The sequence below is a fragment of the Thunnus albacares genome, chromosome 24 (assembly GCF_914725855.1).
Source record: "Thunnus albacares chromosome 24, fThuAlb1.1, whole genome shotgun sequence".
Classification (NCBI taxonomy): Eukaryota; Metazoa; Chordata; class Actinopteri; order Scombriformes; family Scombridae; genus Thunnus; species Thunnus albacares.
Genome location: NC_058129.1, coordinates 13,487,771 through 13,509,899, shown reverse-complemented (window position 1 = coordinate 13,509,899; position 22,129 = coordinate 13,487,771). Strand labels below are relative to the sequence as shown.

The window sequence follows — 22,129 nt, the reverse complement described above, 5'->3', positions numbered from 1 at the left end:
CAGTATATTTATGCCTGCATGTGGAAAGGACAATTGGATCCCTGCAATCCCTTCGTTCTTGTTTAAACTGCCACACAAACACACACAAACACACACACACACACACACACACACACACACACAGAGCCTGTGACTGATCACAGACAACTGTTCACCTGCCATTGTCAAGGACTGAGTGTGTCATCTGTCATTCTGTGTGCGTGTGTGTGTGTGTGCATAAGGAACCCTGACACCAAGCACACACACACACACACACACACACACACACACACACACACACAGCTGGGAGCTGTTAAGAAAGGGGAAGTACATTCAGGGGAAGTTCAGTACTGAAGAAGAACTTGGTACAGAAATAGAAACATATGGACACCTGAAACACACGCACACTTAACCTAATTCTTTATCCTTTCTACTCACAGAACCACTTTCCTAAGAAAGAACAGAAAACTTTACTTTAGAGCTGCAACAATTAGTCAATGAATTAACTATTTTGATGACTGATTGATTGTTTAGAGTCATTTTTCCAGTTCAGGCTTCTTAAATGTGAATGTTGTTTGGTTTCTTTAGTCCTCTATGACAGTAAACTTAATATCTTTGGGTTGAAGACATTTTGGGGAGCAGTTTGGGCCTTTTATTCACCCTTTTCTGACATTTTATAGACCAAACGACTAAGCGATTAATCGAGAAAATAATCGACAGATTAATTGATAATGAAAGTAATTGTTAGTTGCAGCCCTACTTAAGTTGACCTTCATTTATTCACAAAGTGGAATGACTTGTTTACATTTCTTCTTGTTTCATAAGATCCCCAAATAGTTGCAGACATATCTAAATGCTAAAATACATTATATGGCCAAAAGTATGCAGACACCCCTGTCTACTACCCTCATGTGCACAAAGCCAGATCCATAAAGACTTGTTTTCCCAGTTTGGTGCGGAAGACCATGACCTGCACAGAGCCTTGACCTCAAACCCATCCAACACCTTTGGGATGATCTGGAACGCCAACTGTGTGGTTGATTGGGAGTAATTCCCTGCAACCTGCTTCCAAAATCTTATGGAAAACCTTCCCAGCTGAGATGAGGCTGTTATAGTAACAGATTAATGCACCTGGTTTTGGGAGCACATATGGGTGTAAGGTCCAGATGTCCACATATTTTGCCCATACGATGTTGCAAAGAGCGAATGCAGTGCACCTTTTCTGATGTGGAACTGGGTTGTTTGCTTATATAGAAGTAACACAGTTCTGTATCTTGAGCCTCTTTATGGTCAAGTGTAACTTTAATTTTATGACACGAAAGGGAAAGTTAGTATAATCAAAGAAGTCATATCACTCACAGTTTCCTTTTTCTCTCCCCCTTCCTCTCCCTACTTCCTCTTCCTCTTAATTTCTTATCCTCCAGGTCCCCGATCGATTTCTAGAGGTGGTCCAGGTGACTCTTCGTGAATTCTTCAACGCCATCGTGGCCGGCAAGGACGCGGACCCGTCCTGGAAGAAGGCCATCTACAAGGTGATCTGCAAACTGGACAGCGAGGTTCCAGAGATCTTCAAATCCCCCAACTGTCTACAAGAACTCCTCCATGACTGACTAGGGCGAGGGAGGAAACACGGAAAGCAAGACAAACCTCAGAGGACCATGAGAACCGTGTAAAAAAAAATAAAAAATAAAAAAAATAAAAAACACCTCCAAAGGCACAGGGTTAGACTCGGTTAAGGTCTTCAGTGAAATGCATTTGAAGGTGTTTGATGACATTCGTAACGCCACGCAGAGACTGAGTGATGCTAGTCGGAGGCTTCCGGAGAGGTTTGTTGATGGTTGTTTTGGTCAGCCCAACTTTTACAGACAAAACTCCCCCTCAAGATGTTTTATAAAGAAAAAAATATTCCTCTTGAACGAGGCAGAGGGCTCGCACTCAGAGTCAGAAGATACTCAAATTAACAAGTTGTGTTCAGACTTTTATAAATTACAAGCAAAACAGTGAAAAGTGAACCTCCTTGCACTTACAGAAAAAGCCCCGTCTCCTCTTTTCTCCTCCATCTCGTCCAAGCTCGCTCTCCATCCTTCTCTGGAGGAACAAAGGGATGAGGAAGATGATGGATCAATCTTCAGCCCGTGATTTGGGGGGTCTGGAGCGGACTAAAGATAAAGAAGATAATATATGAAAATCTTTTTATTGTGGATGTTTTTAAGTTACATGGACATTTTTGGAAAAAAAAAGTGATGTTTCTGTATTTTTTCTCCTTTGTACAAGCTTACAGCCTCTCTTCTATGAACCCTCACTCACAAAGATATTGTACACATGCACGCACGACCACAAACACACACTTACATACACCTCTTGAATAGGAAAGCACAGTAGCATTCCCAAATCCTCACGCAATCCCAGACAAACTGGGCAAAAAACAGACTTAGTTGTTGTTTATTTCCCTTCTTCCCCCCGCCCCCCCCCCCCCCCCTTCCTCTTTTTACTTCCTTCTCTTCTTACTGTACTGAGACTTACTGGGTGTTTGTTTTGACTGTGTGGCTCTCCCTGCCCCACCCCTCCCTGGCCGCCCCTCTTGGCTCGTGTTGCCTTTTAGGCGCCCAGAGCATCGAAGACAAGATTTTACCATTTCATCTATAAAGGAAATCAAAACGTAGCCACTATCGAAGTCCCATTTTAGAACTGACTTACTACAGTATAAACTTGAAAGTTTATTTTAATCCATCATAAGAAGATTAAGGAGTGATCCAACATCTTTGATAAAAGATTCTTTACATTTTGTTATGTAAGATTTGTGACCAAGATATTTTCTAGTTGAAAAATACACTTCAGTGTCAGTGCTCTCTGGTGGACAAACGGTGTAATGGCGACACTGTTTCTAAACAACTAAAAACAATATTTTTGGCATTTCTGTGCTGAAATCTCTTGTTACTTATCAGCTGACATATATACGCCGATACCGGTAAATCTGTGATAAGCTATTGGGCTCAACTACTACTGGTTTATAATATTTACAAATGACAGCACTGATGCAGGAATGCGGGGAAAAATGCACAACATGGTACTTTCAGTAGGCAACATGGTTGGGTGTTGTACCAATTTTGGTGTTTTTCATTTTTATTTTATTTGTGTTGGCGGCTTAATTTGTTATGTTTCTTAAGAATATTCCAAATCCTAACCTGAAAATCACACTTACATCAATTTGTGATGTTACTTTGAATAAAACGTGGATTTACTTTATGTAAGTCATTATTTTAAAAGTGATTGCTTATTTTTATAATGATCATTCATTCCAATTTTGCCTGGTTCTCGGATCACTCGGGGGGGGGAAGTGATTCATCACTACCACATAACACAACATTTCTCCTTCATGGTGCTCTGGAACAGGCTAACCTTTGTCGATACACACTTCAAATCATTTGTTTCTAAGTACTGATTGGACTTGACAACTGACTGTGGTGCAATCAGGCATCCTTAAACTCTCTGAGCTCATACCTGCGACTGAGAAATGTCTCATTTTTAACCCACTCAAAACTGGAAGTCGCCAAAAGTAGTATCGTTAGAAAAACTCTCTCTGCTCTGGGCAGCCATGAGGGTCAGCTGCACCGGCCGGGTCATGTGTGAAGTGTTTAAGGTTTTAACAGCAGAAAAAAAAAGACATACGACAAAAATGCTGATATTTGTAGCTTGTATAGATGTAATAATTACTCTGATCACTCTGATATTGTTATTTATAATTGAAATAATTATTCCTATTAATGTTATTCTGATGATGATGATTATTATTAATGCTTGCTACAGATTTGACCAGTGGTTTACTCATTGTTTATCCATCACACTGCAACATGAAATAAATTATTCTTTGAAAAAAAAAACAAAAGTGGTTGTTTTTAAGTGTGTGATTGCACTTTTCTCTGTTCTGTTTGCTCTGAGCAGAGGTGCAAGGGCATTGACCGTTTGCATGCGCCTGCCCACACACACCACATCACCATCAACCCAAGCAGTAACTAGGCAACATGATGGCCACTTTAACTCTGCCCATGCCCTCCCTATCTCCCTCTCTCTCTCTCTCTCTCTTTCTCTCTCTGCCTCCATCTCTCTCTCACTCTCTGGATTCTGTATAGGGGACATGTGATCCCTTGTTGTTGTTGCTGATGAATTGAAAAGAGGAGTGCTGTGTGATTATTGTCAGCACAAAAGCCTCAAAAAGCTGCTGACGCCTAGATTAGCCAGTACAAAGACGCAGGGACACACACACACAAAAAGACATAGGTACAGACTCTCTCTCTCTCTCTCTCTCTCTCACACACACACACACACAAAGGCACAGAGACGCGGCCTGTCTGCCCTTGTTGCCCTACCATCCTTCTCGCCGCTCTATCCTTCCTCTGTTCATCCTCCATCACTGATATATCTCACCTTTTCCCCGTCTTACCTCTCCTGTCTCCTCTCCTCTGCGTGCTTCCTTTCTCATAGCTTTCATTTCATCTCCTCTCACACCACTTACCTCCCCAACACACACACACACACACACTAACACACACATGTCCTGTGTGTGTTGGTGCCAAACACCAACTGGCATCACACAATGCCAACCACCATCACCAGCATGATAAAGTGCCAGCACTCAATGTGCCTCTCTCTCCTCTCACACACACAGAAAATATGAAAGACAAAACAAGGTGTGTATAAAACACAGCTACACACTTCTCAAGTTTAAATAAAATTCAAACATTTGCAATGATTTGGTCGCATTTGCATGTAATAAAGCAGCTATTGCCAGAACTCTATTAGCACAAAGCTGCTTATAGGTTTCTGTAATGTGCCACTCCTGTCATAATTCAGTTTCTATGTGTAGGAGAACCTACAGTGGCTGCGAAATTCGCGAAAAAACGCTAAAAGCCCTCTCTAGAGCCAGTGTTTGGTTTGTCCGTTCTTGGCTACTGTAGAAACATGGCGGTGCAACATGGCGACCTCCGTGGAAGAGGATCCGCTCCCTATGTAGATATAAAGGTTCTATATAGATAAAATACATATAGATCCAGATATAACGATCTTGTTTGTCAGGTGATTAAACACTAATTAAAACATACTTATGAATATTATATTTCATGTCTGTTCTGCTAGATGTCACTAAATTCTACACACTAAGTAATTAAGGGAGTCTAGACAACAAAAGCAAAGCAAAACTTTATTTATATACTGTAGCAGATTTCATTCTAGGTAGAAGCACGATGTGCTTCATATAGTGTGAACTACCACAAAATGAAAGTTTAAGAACCATTAAGAAAGTAGGAATAAAATAATCAAGACTAGCAACTGACCAGTAAAAAATAATAAGACACATGAGTTAAAAAACATTAAGTACGAATAAAATAAAATAAAATAGTAACTAAGATTAGCAAACCAGACTACTGAAAGGTGCAGCTAAAAATAAATTTAGTTTAGTTTAGTTTTAAAAGACGATAGCGTTGGAGCACACCTAACATGATTCGGTAGGATATTCCAGCAGCTTGGAGCATAAAAGCTGAAAGCAGTTTCACCAATGTTTGTGGAGACTTGGGGAATAACCAGACGTCCTGTTCCAGATGACCTGAGGGGTCTAGCTGGTTCATAGCTCACAAGCATGTCAGAGAGATATTGGGGTGCCAAAACTATGTAGGGCCTTAAAAGCAGACATTAACATTTTTAAATCAATTGTAACATTTACTGAAAGCCAGTGTAATGACCTCAGCACAGATGTTATATGGTTGTATTTCCTTTTTCTAGTTAAAACTCTAACAGCTGCATTCTGGAGTAGCTGCAGTTAGTCAAGATCCTTTTTAGGTATTTCTGTGGGCAGCACGTTACAGTAGTCTAGCCAATTGGAAACAAAGCATTGACAAGTTCTTCAGCGTCCTCCTGGGATAAAAAGCTCCTTACCTTCTAAGCATTTCTTAAATAATTTGGGTCTGGAAAGAGGTCAGTGTCCAGGATGATGCCAAGGTTTCTGACCTGTGTGAGACTTTCCAGAGACAGCTGTGACAATTTAAAAGAGATTTCCTGTCTGTTAGCCTTTACCCCAATAACCAGGATTTCCATCTTGTCACTGTTTAACTCTAAAAAAATGACTAGACATCCAGTTATCAATATCCTTGATACATTCTTATAGTGTATCAAGAGGGCTCAGGTTATCAGGGGACAGGGAAATAAATATGATAAGTTGGCACAAAAGGCAACAACTACAAACTACACAATAATGGGCCTAAAATTGACCCCTGGGGAACACCACATAAGATGAAAATTTAATTTTGGAGCTAAAAAACATTAAAATCACAACCTTTGAGGTATGATAAAAACCAGTCCAGTGCTGACCCAGATAGGTCAACTCACCTCTCAAGCCTCTCCATTAAAATATCACAATCGATAGCCTCAACTGCAGCACTTAGATCCAATAATACTAAAATAGAGACTCTACCACTTTCACTATTTACTGGATTGGTAGGGAGTATTTTGTTGGTTGCCAGGTGGTCAATTAACTGCTTGTGGACAACTTTTTCAATAGTTTTGCTTGGGAACAGGAGGTTAGAGATCGGTCAGTAGTTATAAATAATAGATGGATCTAAAGTGGGCTTCTTTAAAAGTGGTTTAACAATTGAAGATTGGAGTGAGCTAGGAAAAATACCAGATTGTAAAGAGGTGCTTAAAATGGTTAAAATATCCTTAGATAAACAGTTAAACAACAAAAAAAAGGTGGGAATAAGATCAATGGAAGAAGTGGGACGGCTAAGACTCTGAACCACCGGTTCGACTGGTGCAAAATATGTTAAAATATAGTGAATTAGGAAGGAGGCAGGATAGAAGGAGCACTAGGGATACTGGGAATATTTGCCCTAAAAGTCATTATTTTGTTGTGAAAGGAGGCTGCTAAATCCTCACAATTATCAGTGGAAATAAAATCACCTGGAACTGAAACTCTGGAGTTATTTAAAAGTTTATCTATGGAAGAAAAGAGAACCCTTGAATTGTGTGTATTATTGTTGATCACATTTTACAAATATACTTGCTTTTCTATTTTCTGAGTTATAACTAAAGTATTTTTTGTAAACTCAAGATGCTCTAGAGGCTTGATTTTACACCATTTACACTCAGCCCTGCTACAATCCCTTTTCTTCTTCCTTATCAATTCATCTGTTAGCCAAGGACTTTACTTTTATCAGACAACACACAAAAAAATGAGAACACTGCACAGAGAGGACAACAACAAAGGGTCAACTAAATTCTATAAATGCTTTTTTTTAAGATTACACTTGAGAGACTGAAATCTACAACTTTCTGCAACAGCAATAATGTTCATCTGTGGCTTTTGTTAAGTTGTTTTACCTACATTTTGCATCTCTAAACCACACAGATAGATGAAAAAAAATGACACATTAAATGAAATTGTTGCAGATTTCAGCTTTAAGAACTGACGGAGAGAGAAGAGGGGGATCTTGCGCATTAGCTTACACTGCCAAAGCTTTTCATTAGAACAGGAAGAGCTGAACAGGAGGTGGGGTCACTCTTTGCTCTATATGATCACACACACGCCGTCTGCCTATGAAAGCACATCTGAGCAGCGCAACAATAAAACAGCTGTGTTTGTGTTGGCCTGCTGATTGTTTCATTCTCAATCACACCGTCATACACACACAAACACACTCACACAGACACAAACGCACTTATTGTCCACAGAGACGGCATGACAGTGATACATCTTGGGTAATGGCTGCTATTATTATGGAGTAGGGAGAGAGTTTATTATGGAGAAAATCTCTCCTCGACATAATTCTAATAGCTGTAACTGTCTTCTCTGTGTTAACTGCAGCTAAAGTGGCCTGTGGGGTGTGTGGGGGTGTGTGAGACAGTGTTTTATTCATATTTATTGCCATATTGGTAAATGAATGTGATGGCCTGGGATGAGGCAGATTCATTTCGTTTGATCTCCATTGCTACAAAATTACAATTTCAACAATGTGAATAATCACAGATACAGCCCGACTTCACTGCTGTAATTGCTATCTAATAACCAAATAACTTAATTTTTTAGAATTAGTGGTTTGCTTATTGGCTCGCATCCTTATTTAAGAAAATAACAGAAATTGAGAATTTGAGTCCATGATAGAGGCTGTGGAAATAAAAAAAGAGGCTGTTGATGTGTTTCTCTGGTCTTCTTTTCTGATTTTATGGTGTAGGATGCACTAAAAAATAGGACCAACACTTTTCAATGTCACATAACTGAAAAGTAAAAAGGTGTAAGTATGAAATATGAACATAGGGACATACATGGCATAAAATAAACACACTATATAAGACACAATATAGTAAACATATAGTAATATAATATGGTAAAAAATAGTAAAAACACACTTAGAAAAATATCAACATATGGACAAACTACCATTATGTATGAAGTAGTATATATAGTGGATTATGATTTCGGCGTCGGCCCTCACCAACAGAAGTTCCCCAATCTTGTGGTTCCTCCCATTTTTGACATTTTTGTTGGCATCTTCTTGTACATGACCCTTATTTTTCACCCTCGGCTATTTATATTCTTCCCATTTCGCGCCGGTCGCGTGATAGAAACATCATCAACATGCCCACTCACTCATTCACAAATCGTAGTTTTGTTTGGCTGTTCTGTTGCCCTTTTTGATGTTAGTTCTGGCCGTGCTGTAGGCCTCGCAGCTTCCAGACTTGAACTCAGCATCAAGGGCTTTCAGCAGCCGCCAGACCTCACTGGTCATCCAGGGTTTCTGGTTCGGAAAGGTGCGGATTGATTTTTTTTTGTTGTGACGGCCTCAGTGCAAAAGTTAATGTGGGATAGCACAGAGGATGAATATTCATTAATGTCTGAGTCTGAATGTGCAAAAATACTCCAGTTTGCGTCATCAGAATTGTCCTGTATGAATGTGGCCCTTAATTCATTTAAAAAAAACATTGCCTGTGAACATAATCAAGGCAGCGATTATGATTGTCAACGCAACATAATTTGGAAAACATAAACTTTGTATATGAACGTAATTTCTAGGGACAGGGTTGCTTTATCGGTTTGCGAACTTTGAAAATGGACAAAAAGCACTGAGAACAACAGTTCTTCATGTCAGCTTTGTGTCTTCTAAACCTGAAACATGAGTAAAGGTGATGTTGTTGCAGAAGACAAGCATTTTTCTTTCTTCTCTAAACTGTCTCTGCTGGTCTGCTGTCTCAGGTCGAACTTCAGAGCACCGTCTGACTTCAGATTGACCGGCTAGAAAGCTAAACTCAGCTCTAATTACGACACATCCACTTTAAAACATCAGTCAAATAAACGACTGATTGAATCGGAACACCAGCGGCTGCAACAATCGCTGTTAGCTTGTTGAACAGACTTTAATCAGCCAGCACCGCAGGATTATTTGCATCAGTTCTTTAAGATGGCACCCAGGTGAATGAAGCTAATTGTTTGTTTTGAAACAGCTGCCCCGACAGTATTTTCACTTCCTCCTCCCAACATGCTCAGCATCCCTTCTTTTCTCCCCTTTAAGTCATACATCCATCCCTCCATCTTTTTTCTTTCTATTCATGAATTGATTCCTCTGTCTGTTACGTAATATTTCAGCTACTACTTTCCACTTCCATCTATCCTTGATTTGTCAAAAAGTCAATCCATTTTTTAATTTTTGATCTATTTTATAATCCAAAGTCAAAAAAAGTCAAAGTCAAGCTCTTTGGAGTCAAAGAATCCATCCGTCCACCTATCCCTCCCTCCCTCCCTCCATCTCCCCATCTTCTTCTCACCCTCCTCTCCAAACTGATATCCACCCCCCCTCCCCATTCCTCCCACCATCCCTCCATCTCTCCTTCCATCAGCGGTCTGTTCGCTAATCAAACACCATCTGCCCTTCCATCCCCAACCTGTCAGGAACAGCTGCCAGCCGCTCTCTTAACAACACTTTTAACAACCCTGCCGCATCTTCCATGGCCCGCCGCCGCCACCGGGCGGACGTCGCCGATGAGGGCCACCGCCTCCTTTAGGGGCACACCGCAACACAAAAGACACATGTGCGATCAATGGAGTACAAAGACATGCATGTGTACTTGGTAAGAAAGCAAGAAAAAGAGGAAGAACTGACAGTAAGTACAAAAAAAATAAACTTCTACTGGCCTCTTGTTGAACCTAAGAAGCACCATTATGAACTACAGGCAAAGAAAATAAAATGATTCCAGAGAAAGAGGAATAACGAGCTTGCAGAAGAGATAAAACAAAGGAGAGATGGTGCTCGGTAAACGAGTGGAAGTCTAAATAGTAATCAAGGGAAGAATCAGCCGCCTGCTCAAAAACAGGGTTTAGAGCTAATGGTGGGAAGTAAAAGCTCCCAACACACACACACAAGAATACAATTTCACACACAAGTGCTGTACAATGAATACTCACACACAAACATAGGAATACAATCATCTTAGACTCATGCCCATAATAGTTATCTCACACGCATAATACAATCATCCCTCTCACACATCACAAATACTGTATAATCACTTACCGATGCCCGTTCATACACACAAAACAGTCACATCACACACACACTGCACAAACTGCACTGCTGTTGTCGTGAACATGCCAAGACATTTTCAAGTGTTATATCCTGAGGAACTCCCCCAACCAATCATTGCCACATAGGCCAGATGTTCACTGGTGCTTCAATGCAATGTTCTCCTTACACACACACATACACACACACACACACACACACACACACAGTAACACTGGCTGGCATCTTTTGTCTTTTTCTCCCTTTACGCCCATGAGCATTTGATATGAGACTGAAACGCCAAGACTGCACTTTTTCATCAAACAAAGCCAGAGGAAAAAGGAGTAACGGGGGAAGAAAGACAGAAAGGAAAGAAAGAAAGAATAGGAGAGAGAGAAAGTGAAACAAGACAAAATAAAAAGAAGACAATGAGAGAGAAAAGATCTCTCTTTCTATCTCTCTCTCTTTGTGCACGCTGGGAGTTTGCTGGTGGACAGTGTGGTGACTTTGGCTGAGAGTTTATGATTTTCTCCAACTTTTCATCTTTATTTTTCCTACTATGTTTATTGTATGACTGTTTTATGGTCATTTGTGGTTGTTGTTAGTGTAGTTTGGTGTGTGTTCAGTGGTTTTTTGGTGGACAATGGGCTGTTTCTGTGAAGATAGCGTCCACTGAGACACCGTCTCAATAGACATAGTTCTCCTGGCTGCGGGATACTGTGTGGGACACGCCAACCTGTTCTATGCCTCCATGAAGAACAGAGGTGTGGTTGTTTTCCTTAAAGATGAGCATTTTTGTGGCTGAGTTAATAGTGAGCAGTGTCTCTCTGAACAGCATCTATCGTCAGGTTTCCCTGCTTGTAGTGCCCTCCACCCGGGTCACCATTTCTGGTGTTCCCCCGTTGATTCCCAACAAGGTGTTTGAGTGGGAGCTGCAGCGCTTCAGGAAGCTAGCGAGCATCTTTAGGCTTAGGCTGTAAGTTTGATAAGCTGTCCAGTCTTTTAGAAGACAGGTGTTCATGTTTCTGAACGATGCATCACATATGCTGGACGTTTCCTTTAAGAGTGAAACATTACATGGTGTACGCCAGCACAGGCAGCAAGAAATGCTTTGAGTGTGGGGATGTGGGGCACAAGCAGATCGCTTGTCCTCAAAGGCAGGCTGATGGGCGCCCCGAGCCGGGGGCCAGGCCAGCTGAGGAGCGCACTAAAACCACTGTTCCGACAGATGAGGAGTCGGCGGATCCGCTGCTCCGCAGGGGGGCAGCGCCCCACCGACTGAGCCCGAGGCAGGAGAGGGATGCAACAGGCAGGCAGAGAGGCAGGCCGGGGAACAGCGAGCTGTTTCAAACAGAGAGACAGCGGCCGAGGAGGCATCAGCAGCAGGACTAGAGAAAGTTAGTGGGGAAAGTGGAGAAAGCAGCAGAAAAGGGCCAGGAGCTGAATCTGACAAAAGTCAGGCTGCTGGTGCAAAGGTGAGAGGGGGAGAGCCATGTGTTACGGAGAGTGTTGCTGGTGAGGCTGTGTGAGTACGACACTGACCCTGACTGTATCTCTGTTACAGGCTCACAGTCACACAGTGGAGATCTGTTCAGAGGAGTTTAGAGGAATTTAAGGGCTTCCTAGATTAAACTTTTGGAAAATCTGTAAAAGTATCTGAGTTTTTTCCAAATGCAGAAAAATGTATTAAAAGTGTGTCGACTTTGCAGAAAGTAGTTGGTGTTGATTTGTTAGATCAAAAAATAAATAAATAAACGTTTCCATCTGAGAAAACACATGACGAGTCTCAGAAAAGATTAAGACTAATAAAGGAAAAGGTTCAAAAAGGTTAAGACTTCATAAATAAGGTTATGATGAATGTGTTGCACTGGGTGATCTTTCCTCTACTTGTTTATATCATCTCTCTCTCTCAGTCTTTCATGCATAAGGTAGCTCTTTCAATATTAATGATGGGAGGGATCAACAGAAGAGGGAAGTCATTTCAGAAATGATTAGACAAAAAAGTTTGGACATGGTTCTGATGCAGGAAATACACAGCGACAAAGAATGAGATAGACTGGGGTTTGTGGTGGAAAGGCCAGTATATTCTGTCTCATGGGACTAATTTCTCTGCTGATGTAGCCATTCTCTTTTCTCCAGGGCTTGATGTTAACATCCACAGAGATAGTGACAGGCAGGAGGCAGGGCTTTAGTGGTCAGAGCAGAAATACAGGGCATATCCTTCTGTTTCTTTAACATCTATGCTCCGAATCAGGGCTCAGACAGGCTGGACGTCTTTCAGAAAATAAAGGATTTCTTAAAGCGGTGTGATCAGAACACGTGTAGTGATGGGGGGAGACTGGAATTGCCCATCAAATTTCACATTTGACAGAACAGGAGAGGAACCTCATTTACAGTCTTCCTCCCCTTTATCACAGGTGGTTTCAGAGTCAGGAGTAGTAGACGTATGGAGGGTCAAACATCCTCAGGTTAGGCAGTACACATATGGTTTCAGGTGTTGGATGGGGATGTGAGTGCAGCCAGGCTGGACAGTGTTATGTCATAGTTTTAGTAACAGGTTATTGAACAGTCACATTTACCCAATAGGTTTCATTGATCTTCGCTTAAGTCACTTTAGATTTTCATCTCACCAACCACTAAATGCAGGTCATACTGGCACTTTAAGGTTGAGCTACTTCAGGGCAGCGATTTCTGTCAGAAATTTGAGACATTCTGGGGAATCTGGAGAGGAAAGAAGAAGGACTTTGAGTCCCGAGTCAGTGGTGGGAAGTGGGAAAAGCACATATACGAGTTTTCTGTCAACAGTATACAAGTCATTCCACAGTGAAAGTCAAAAGAGTCATTCAGGATTTAGAAAAAGAAATCAAGGATGTGGAAAACAGTTTATTCACTCACAACAGCACAGATAGTCACAGGCACAGAAACAGGAATTAGGTCTCTTTAGCTATTGAGCCTCTTCTGAATAGATGAAGATACAGGACAGGATATCAGGACTCATGCCCTCGCTGGTGGTGTCAGCTGGTGTCAGCTGATGCTGATGACATTAATGTGTTTAAAGTCTGTCAGAGATCAGAGAGATGTGGAGTTCCTGAGTAGTTTGGGTGTTTTTCTGGGAACTGAGGAGTTTCAGAGGAAGAAGTGGAAGGATGTTATGGAGAGAGCATGTGTCAGACTGTGTCTCAATGGAAATGGCTGCTACCTCAGCTTTCCTGCAGGGGAAAGGTCCGAATCATCAATAACCTGGTTGCCCTTGACCCTTTGGCACAGCCTGGTTAAAGAACCAAAGGGCCTGGTTAAAGAAAGGACAGTTGTGAATTTCTTCTGGTCAGGGCAGCACTGGCTGAGATCAGCGGTACTGTACCTGTCAGTGCAGGAAGGGGGACAGGGCATCATGGATCACAGCCTTCAGACAGCTCAGAGCCTGCTTTACAGTTTTGGCCTGCCATGGACAGACACTGCCTGTTTGCTGCTGAGATGGGCTGGACGCTTCGGATATGACAAACCCGCTTTGGCCGCAGTCCATGGATCTAACTGGTCTGACACCTTTTAACCAGTCTGTCTTACAGGCGTGGCAGGTTTTAACGTTCCATAAGGAAGCTGTGATGACACCAGAGATTCTGCTCTTTGAGGAGGTTCTGTCTTCTGTCAGTCTAAGATCTAGACTGACACAGGCTGGCTGTGTTAAGCTGGCTCATCTCATGAAGATCTCCATCACCCATCTAGCTGAACTGCTTCACATCACATCCAACAAGCTGCTGCTCAGGCTGGCAGAGGAAATCTATGCTTCCCTGCCAGAAGCCCTCAGAGCGTTTACTGAGGACCGTACCCTATCGGACCAATGGGATGATGAATATGAGAATATTTTTCCTTCCCTGGCTGTCTCTCCTGCTGTGGGACAGTGGCAAGATGAGGAGGACATCCTGCTGTCTCTAAAGACCCACATAGTTGGGTGATTTTGATAATCTGGGGGAAAAGCAGCCCATCAAATCAGCGTGAAGGTTTCAAACTTATGCACCCTGGGGTAAAGGTGTCAAGGTGGACAGGAGTTTTTTGGCATGGGATCGTCCCCGAGAGGCTGTTGGCGGTCCCTGTACAACCCCCCCCCCCCCCATTGATAAACAGACAGGTGACCTCCAGTGGAGGATTGCACATGGGGCCATAGCTACAAACAGGTATCTGGTGCACCTCAATCCTGGCACAGTCCTTACTGCTCACAGACAGAAAACAATATACCATCTGCTTCTCCAGTGTTCAAGATTGATTAGACTATTCAGCCGACTACAGTCATGGTTTCAGGACTTAAGGGAACATCTTTCTTTTTGTCTATGGTCCACACCACCGTGCAATGAAAAAATCTGTACACACACTAATGAATATCATTTCGGGACTGGCCAAGTTAGCTGTTTGGAAAACAAGAAAAAGCCAAGTGAGTGGTGAGGGGTCAGATGTGGTTCTGATGCTGACTGGGCAGCTGGTAGCTGGTTTTTTGTGAACATTTGGTGCGTGAAGGATGTGCAGTATTCAGTCAGAGAGAACTCTGGTTCTGAATTTTTGAGTTTTTTCTTTAGTATTTCAGTTTTGGGTTTTTGCATGAATATGTTTTGTTGTAATTTTTGATAACAGCAAAACTTGTGTGAATGGAAACAACTACAAATGATTACTGCTTTTTTACTGATTTGTGTTTTTGTTCTTTGTCAGGTTTAATATGCACCTCTGCTGAATTGTTATATCCTTTAGTAATTTAATAAAGGGATTTTTAAAAGTCAAATTCTCTCTGAGATGCCAGATGTTCACTGGTGCTTTCAGTGCAATGTTCTCCTTACACACACACACACACACACACACACACACACACACACACACACACACACACACACACAGTAACACTGGCTGGCATCTTTTGTCTCTCTCTCCCTTTACGCCCATGACCATTTGATATGAGACTGAAACGCCAAAACTACTTTTTCATCAAACAAAGGGAGAGGAAAAAGGAGTAAGAGGTGGAGAAAGACAGAAAGGAAAGAAAGAAAGAATAGAGGAGAGAAAGTGAAACAAGACATAATAAAAAAAGACGATGAGAGAGAGATGTGTGTCTCTCTCTGTCTCAATTTGAGTGGAAAATAAAAAAAAAAAAATTTCCTACATTTATCCTGTTAGGAACACTTCCAGGCGGTAGTAATGTAAAGTAGATCATTAAAAGAACAACTTTTGGACCAACCAGAAATGAGATGTTCCTGTTGTATGATGGTGTACTGTTTTAGGAAAATAACAGTGTGACAGTTAAACATCCACTGAGCTGAAAGTTCAGCATTAAAGGAAGTTTCTATCCACACTTTTATAACCGTCATCTCAACAGCCCGACTGCTCCAGTGATTTGTTAACAGTTTTGGAAAGCACAGACAAATGATGTCATCATGCCGATTACTACCGATAGGGGCGCCTGATTAGAAAATGCTCATATGTGTCATTCTGGAGTAAATGGAATAACAGTCTCTTTGGTTGTTTAATTTGGAGGACTTGTTGGGTCAGTTGGTTGATCGGTTTACCTACTTTGCTCCGGAGTGACAATCATCAGATGGATTGCCATTAAATTTGATACAGATATTCATTTTTCATGTTTCTGGGACCTCATTGAAAACAAGATGATACAGTATATATCTCAAGGGGTTCATCCTGAGACAATACATTTGGCTTACTACTGAATCCTACAGATTTTGGTAACTCCCTGACTCATAATCAATTACCATCATATGGTTAACATTTTTAAATTTTAGTGAAATATATCAGTGATTGATGAATGGACTGTGATGAAATTTGGTACAGATGTGCAAAGCCACAGAGATGATAAATCCAGATGACTTTGCTGCTCTTTTGACTTTTCATCAAGCACCACCAGCAGGTCGAGGTTTTCACTTATCTAGTAAAATATCTCGAATGGATCTACTGGATGAAATGGCAAAAAAATTGGTACAGACATTAATGTTCCCCAGAGGATGAATCTTATTGACCTTGGTGATCCCCTGACTTGACATTTTTGATTCAGAGTGAACTGTCTTGACGAGTATTTGTCTTGATTGGAAGCAAAGACACAAAAATAATCCATACATTTACCTTGATTCTCAAAGCTCTGCATATATTCATTGATTGAAATAAAAGTGATAATCAGTTGTGTGGACTATTGGCTGAAGAAAAAGTGGTCACACTTTAACTTTTCGCAGTCTGCAGCCACTCAGATTTTCTCTCACAGATTTAATTTTATGAATAATAGCCACAGCCAGTTTTACAAAAAAAAAAGATGAGAAGTTGTTTCATTCAAAGCTTCTCAACTGTCTTTGCTTTAAAGAAGAATAAAAGGACTTAATCTATTAAAAATGATGTTTCAAGGACACCTGCGTCTTTTGTCGCAGTCAATGCTTTTCAATTAATCCTACCAGATAGATTTTGTTCAGTAAATGTCATTAAAACAATGTCACATTGTCAAAGACAACACCAAAGCAGTAAAAATGGTTGAAAAATTTGTAGCGGGAGACCACTACAAAGATGTAATCAGAGGCACTAATGTAGATTTTAGAGGTTATGACATGATAAAAGTTTGGTAGCCCATGCACTAGCCACTAAAATCAAAACTTTTGAACTTTTCATGAGTCAAAGGATGTGTTTTTTTTTTTTTTTCCTTTTTCTGCTGCGTGTTATCAGGCATCCTGAGGGCAGCGGCTGAACACCCTGTGATGGTAAAATTCAACCAGTGGAGAGAGGATGAGACTTGTGGTGTGGAAATCAATACAGGCTCACACAGGGCAGATACAGGGGGGCTCACACACACACACACACATATCCATGCATGCTTACAGATGTACACACATGCACACACACTTGAGGGAGTGTGTCAGCCACGTGTCTCATGTCCAATAAGGGCATTAAGTCTGTCAATAAGAGCCTTTCAAGAATACCAGGGGTTCTATCAACTGACACACAGATACACACATGAATACAGATAATACATCCTCATCTGCACACACACACACACACACACACACACACACAAGGACTCACTTCCCCCTCACACTTTGTCCTTTAACCAGACAAAAATGGAGAGAAGCCCGGGGCCGTTCCATTTTAATCCACATCACCAACCCCTCCTGACATCCCCCGACTCACACATTTTCCTGTTTCCTCCTCTCTTTGTCTCTCATCTTTCTTACATTTTTCCTTTTCCTTTTGTCGTGTCTCTTGCCTTTTGCATTTTGTCACACAGTGAGGAATCTAAGGAAGAGCCTTTGAGGGTGATATTTGTGACCCCAGTGATGAGTTTTGATGAGGACAATGGATCTGGTTTTTCATGCATTTGTGTTTTTTTGTGATAAAAACCTTTTTAAGGGACAAATTTCTTTTTAACTGGATGTGTTGTGTGTTTGCAACTGTTAAATTCAGACTAAAACAACAACAACTATGTGCCGGATGTACAGATCAGGGTGTAAAGAGGTATTTTTAACACTTCAAGGAGGATATAACTGGCTGGTCCATTTGATCCTGTCAAAAGTACAGCAAACTCTGGCCTCGGCTGAAATACAGCATACAGGATAACTGAACATCAGGTCCAGTGAAGTGTCCTTGAGTGAGCCACCAAGCCTTGTTCAGGGTTTCTACTCTGTGCTGACAGAAACAAACAAAAAGGAGACATTTCTTTGAAGAAATCATCACATCAGAAGAAGTTATTGTGATGGGGATGGTTAAAACAACATGATAATGAAGAAAATGAAGAAAAAAGACCAACCAAAAGCAGAAAGTTTGGGGTACTCAAGACCATAAAACTTCTACTACTCCTCAACAAATGAGCTAACCTTAATTATCACTGCAAAGTTTAACTAACACCAAGTAAACAGCTGGTAGGAAAGCAATAATAACTGCTAGATAGCATGTGAGCAATGAATATCCAGAAGACAATCACCCAAAATAGACCAAAATCATAATGTAAACTTATATAATAATGCAAAGTTAAAATGAAGGACAGACAGTTCTCCATGAGACAATTCTGAGGTGCATTTCTGCGTTTGATGCTGTTGCACTTTATTTATTTGTTACTCATTTAATGGGTACGTCTATACAATGTTAGAAAATATTGAAAAATGTCCATCACAATGTCCCAGAGTCCAAGCAGACATCTTCATATTGCTTGTTTTGTCCGACCAAGAGCCCAAAACCCAAATATATTCAACTTACAATGATATAAAAGATGGCAAACCAGCAAATCCTCACATTTGAGAAGCAGAAACCAGAGAATGGTCTTGCTACTTACTTATTTTTTATATGTAAACTAAGAGATTGATTGACTAATCGTATATCAAGTCTTCAAATAATGGCATTTAAGACACGGTTGTTTGTATTACATGGCTGCAACAGTACAAGGACTGAAACCAAGTCCAGGTGTCGACCTTGAGCAGCGAGGAAGTCTTCAGACTGTTTGCGGAAAAAACACGCATGTGATTCAAGACCAAAACATGTAACCTGACATGTGAAGCAGCTGCATGAGCGTATGTGTGTCTTGAAATATTTTGAGTCTCTTAAGCTCAGTGTCTGTGTAATCCTATTGTCAAAACCCCAGAGTGGGCCAAGGAATTTCATTTATCAAGAAATGGATAGGGCTCCTAGAAGAGCCCTCTTCAGAAACACACACACACACACATACTATAAATAACTAGATGACACACTGAGCATTGTCAGGGCGGTACTGCTTAGTAGGCAAATAAATGGGGTTTAGAGGAGTTGCTGCGAGTAGAAAAAGACAACATGATAGCTTGTAAGCATGAAGAAAAGAGAGACGGACAGACGAAACTGAAAAAAAGGAAGGTGAAAAAAAGAAAAAGCTTGATAACTGGCATGAAAGAGAAGTGACAGAGGGGGGGAAGAATCTCAGGCCTCCCATGCTCGTCTGTCCACACTCAGACAGACTACAAATAAGCTTGTGCGGTTTTCTTTGAACATGCGGCGGTCAAGGTTCACTGGCAGGTCAGCTGGAGGACTGGGTGAACATGGAAAATAAAACACACACACATACACACACATACACACACACAAAGACAAAAGACACTTGTGGACAGCTGTCAATTGGCAACTAAGCAGATCTGAGGTGAAACAATGGGGCCGAAGGAGAACGGCAAAGAGTTTTATTGGGGTTAAAACAAGGTTAAGCTTTCGGTTGGCATGTGCCATGGTAAATCAGTATCAGACATGCCAGGAATCTTATGTGTGTTTATAACACGCAAGCATCCTCCAGCACCAATTCTTTTTACAGTTACTGCGAACATTAAGAGACGCTGAGGAATTCCCGGTCTCTGTGCGCTAGGAACTGGACGCCTCTACAGAAAAACAAAAGGCAGCAGTAGAGAAAACAAAGGAGTTACTCATATTAAACTGAACATTTGATTGTTATGTCTAGCCTATAACTATGTCACACACACACTCTTCAACACTGCCATAGTACAATAAAAGTATTAAATGTCCAGTGAACATATTTAAACAGCTTGTTCAGCATAATATTCAAGTACTTTGCAGCCAGTTGCACGCTGCTAAAGCCAAACATTGAGCTAATTACCTGCTATCTTCGACAGTTAACACCCATTCTTTGACTGATCCTGAACCAGATGTACTGGATTGGACTAAAATGTGGCAAAAATGTGGTTTCTGTTGTTCCAAAAATGTCTCTATAACTATAAATTAATCTGATTTCCTAATAGATTATCAGACTTCTGCTGTATCAGTCAGTGCTTGCTTGTAAAACTATTTTCTGTCTTGCATGAAAAGCTGCTATGAGTCATGCCACTAGATCCGTTTACACACACTTTTGCATCATTTTCCACCATGTTTATCAATGTTCCTCCTGATAAAATTGCCAAAAAGGAATCCTCGTTGTCAATGGAAATGAAAACACATATTAATCAATTAGACATTGTTTATCCATAACAATATGTTCCAGGATATTTTTTATTTTTTTTCTGTTCAATGCCTCTTATCATTACCAGGGTCTCACTGTATAATAGAGCAGTTCACAGTGCTGAATATCACCATGTAATGCTCCTTTACTGCCCCCTGCCTTTTCCAGCACAAGTCCAAATGAGATGGAGAGAAAAAAGAGAAAACAGTGAGGGAATAAGACAGAGAGGGAAAGATAAAAAAAAAAAAGCCTCTGAGCCTCTGAATAAGGATAATAGAGAAAAACATATGATGATAATGAAATGCCATGAAAATATTTGGAAGCTTACGATGCTATGGCTTTAAGGATCACAACAGATTATTACAGTGAAAGGAGAGTGAAATTGAAAGTTGGAGTGGATCAAATTGTTGCTCAGAAGTTCAAAATGTCTCAAAAATTATTGAAAAACGAAATGACAAATCAGTTAAAGGTGCAGTGTGTAGAATTTATTCCTTTATATCTACATAGGGAGCAGATCCTCTTCCATGGAGCCCGCCATGTTGCACCGCTACAGTAGCCCAGATCGGACAAACCAAATACTGGTTCTAGAAAGGGCGTTTCGCATTTTTCATGGGTTTCGAGGCCACTATAGGTCCTCCTACACATAGAAACTGAATTATTACAGGAGTGGCACATTACAGATACCTATAAGCAGCTTTATTGTGCTAATAGAGTTCATCATAGGTTCTCCTACACGCTTGGAAGGGAAGGGGCAGGGGAATTTATTTGGTAGCAATCTGCAATCTCACCACCACTAAATCCCACACTCTGGTCCTTAAACAAATCTTTCAGAAGTATTTCACCACATACAGATCGGATAGCTAAGGCAAATCTATTAAATCAACAAATCTGTAACTTTAACTCTAACTGCTGTAACCTTCTGTTGTTGGCAGGAAGACAATGTATTTTCTAGAAATCCACTAGTTTTTGTGGTCAAGTATCATAATTATGTAAGATTGTGTTCTCATCATGCAAACTATCTGAAACCGCAGTTTGACTGAGAAGAGACTGAATATTTCAAGTGTTTTAGCAGTATTTTGTGCAGTTCTACCATGTTTTGATCCCGAAAAACTACACTAAAGAGACTAAGTGACCTAATAGAGTACAGTGAAAAATGTTTAGGCACTTTAGAAGTTTCTTATCCATCATGTAATACCATCAGGGACGTGTCTTGGTCCCAAATTTATTCTGCAGCATAATGATGAGTTATAAAGAATTATCCTCAGCGACAAGAAGTCCTGCAACAGATGATTACATGAAGAAACAACTGACAACAATTGCGTGGTAACACCAAATACTGATGTCATTTAGGTTTCTTCTGTTTACTGAACTTTGTATGCAATTAACTGAGTAATAAAAAATCCTCACTTTACACAGTATTGTATATGTTTGGTTGGAACATGAATGAACTACTAGGTAACAGAAAGAGGAAGTACAGCAGTGTTAACAATGATGATAACTTTTGTCTCTACACTGTGTGACACTAAACTTGACTTTAGCTAAACACTATTTGACCTGTGGTTAACAAGACAGACAACACTACTGCATTTTTTGCCGGGACTGTCTATAAACTGCGAAATGCTTATTCAACATTTAGTCAACACGAAGGGCAGCACACTTAAGGGAAAGGCTCTATAAA

At 40.8% G+C, this 22,129-nt stretch overlaps 2 protein-coding genes across 12 annotated transcripts in view; one reads left to right on the top strand and one right to left on the bottom strand.

Annotated features, from left to right (window-relative positions):
* Nucleotides 1–1,701, top strand: part of LOC122976664 (prospero homeobox protein 1-like) — a 35,303-nt gene extending 33,602 nt beyond the window's left edge. For all 3 annotated transcript variants that reach the window (XM_044345255.1, XM_044345257.1, XM_044345256.1), the window contains one exon: nucleotides 1,404–1,701. In XM_044345255.1, coding sequence (XP_044201190.1) covers nucleotides 1,404–1,589 — 186 coding nt within the window. In that variant the 3' untranslated portion in view covers nucleotides 1,590–1,701. The remainder of the gene's footprint in view (nucleotides 1–1,403) is intronic.
* Nucleotides 1–22,129, bottom strand: part of ccdc28a (coiled-coil domain containing 28A) — a 223,490-nt gene that overhangs the window by 161,343 nt on the left and 40,018 nt on the right. For 6 of the 9 annotated variants that reach the window (XM_044345258.1, XM_044345262.1, XM_044345269.1 and 3 more), the window contains exon 3: nucleotides 2,007–2,138. In XM_044345258.1, coding sequence (XP_044201193.1) covers nucleotides 2,007–2,039 — 33 coding nt within the window. In that variant the 5' untranslated portion in view covers nucleotides 2,040–2,138. Of the gene's footprint in view, nucleotides 1–1,338; nucleotides 1,524–2,006; nucleotides 3,830–22,129 lie in introns of those variants that run through there. The other 3 variants (XM_044345259.1, XM_044345261.1, XM_044345265.1) reach the window with 2 other exon arrangements.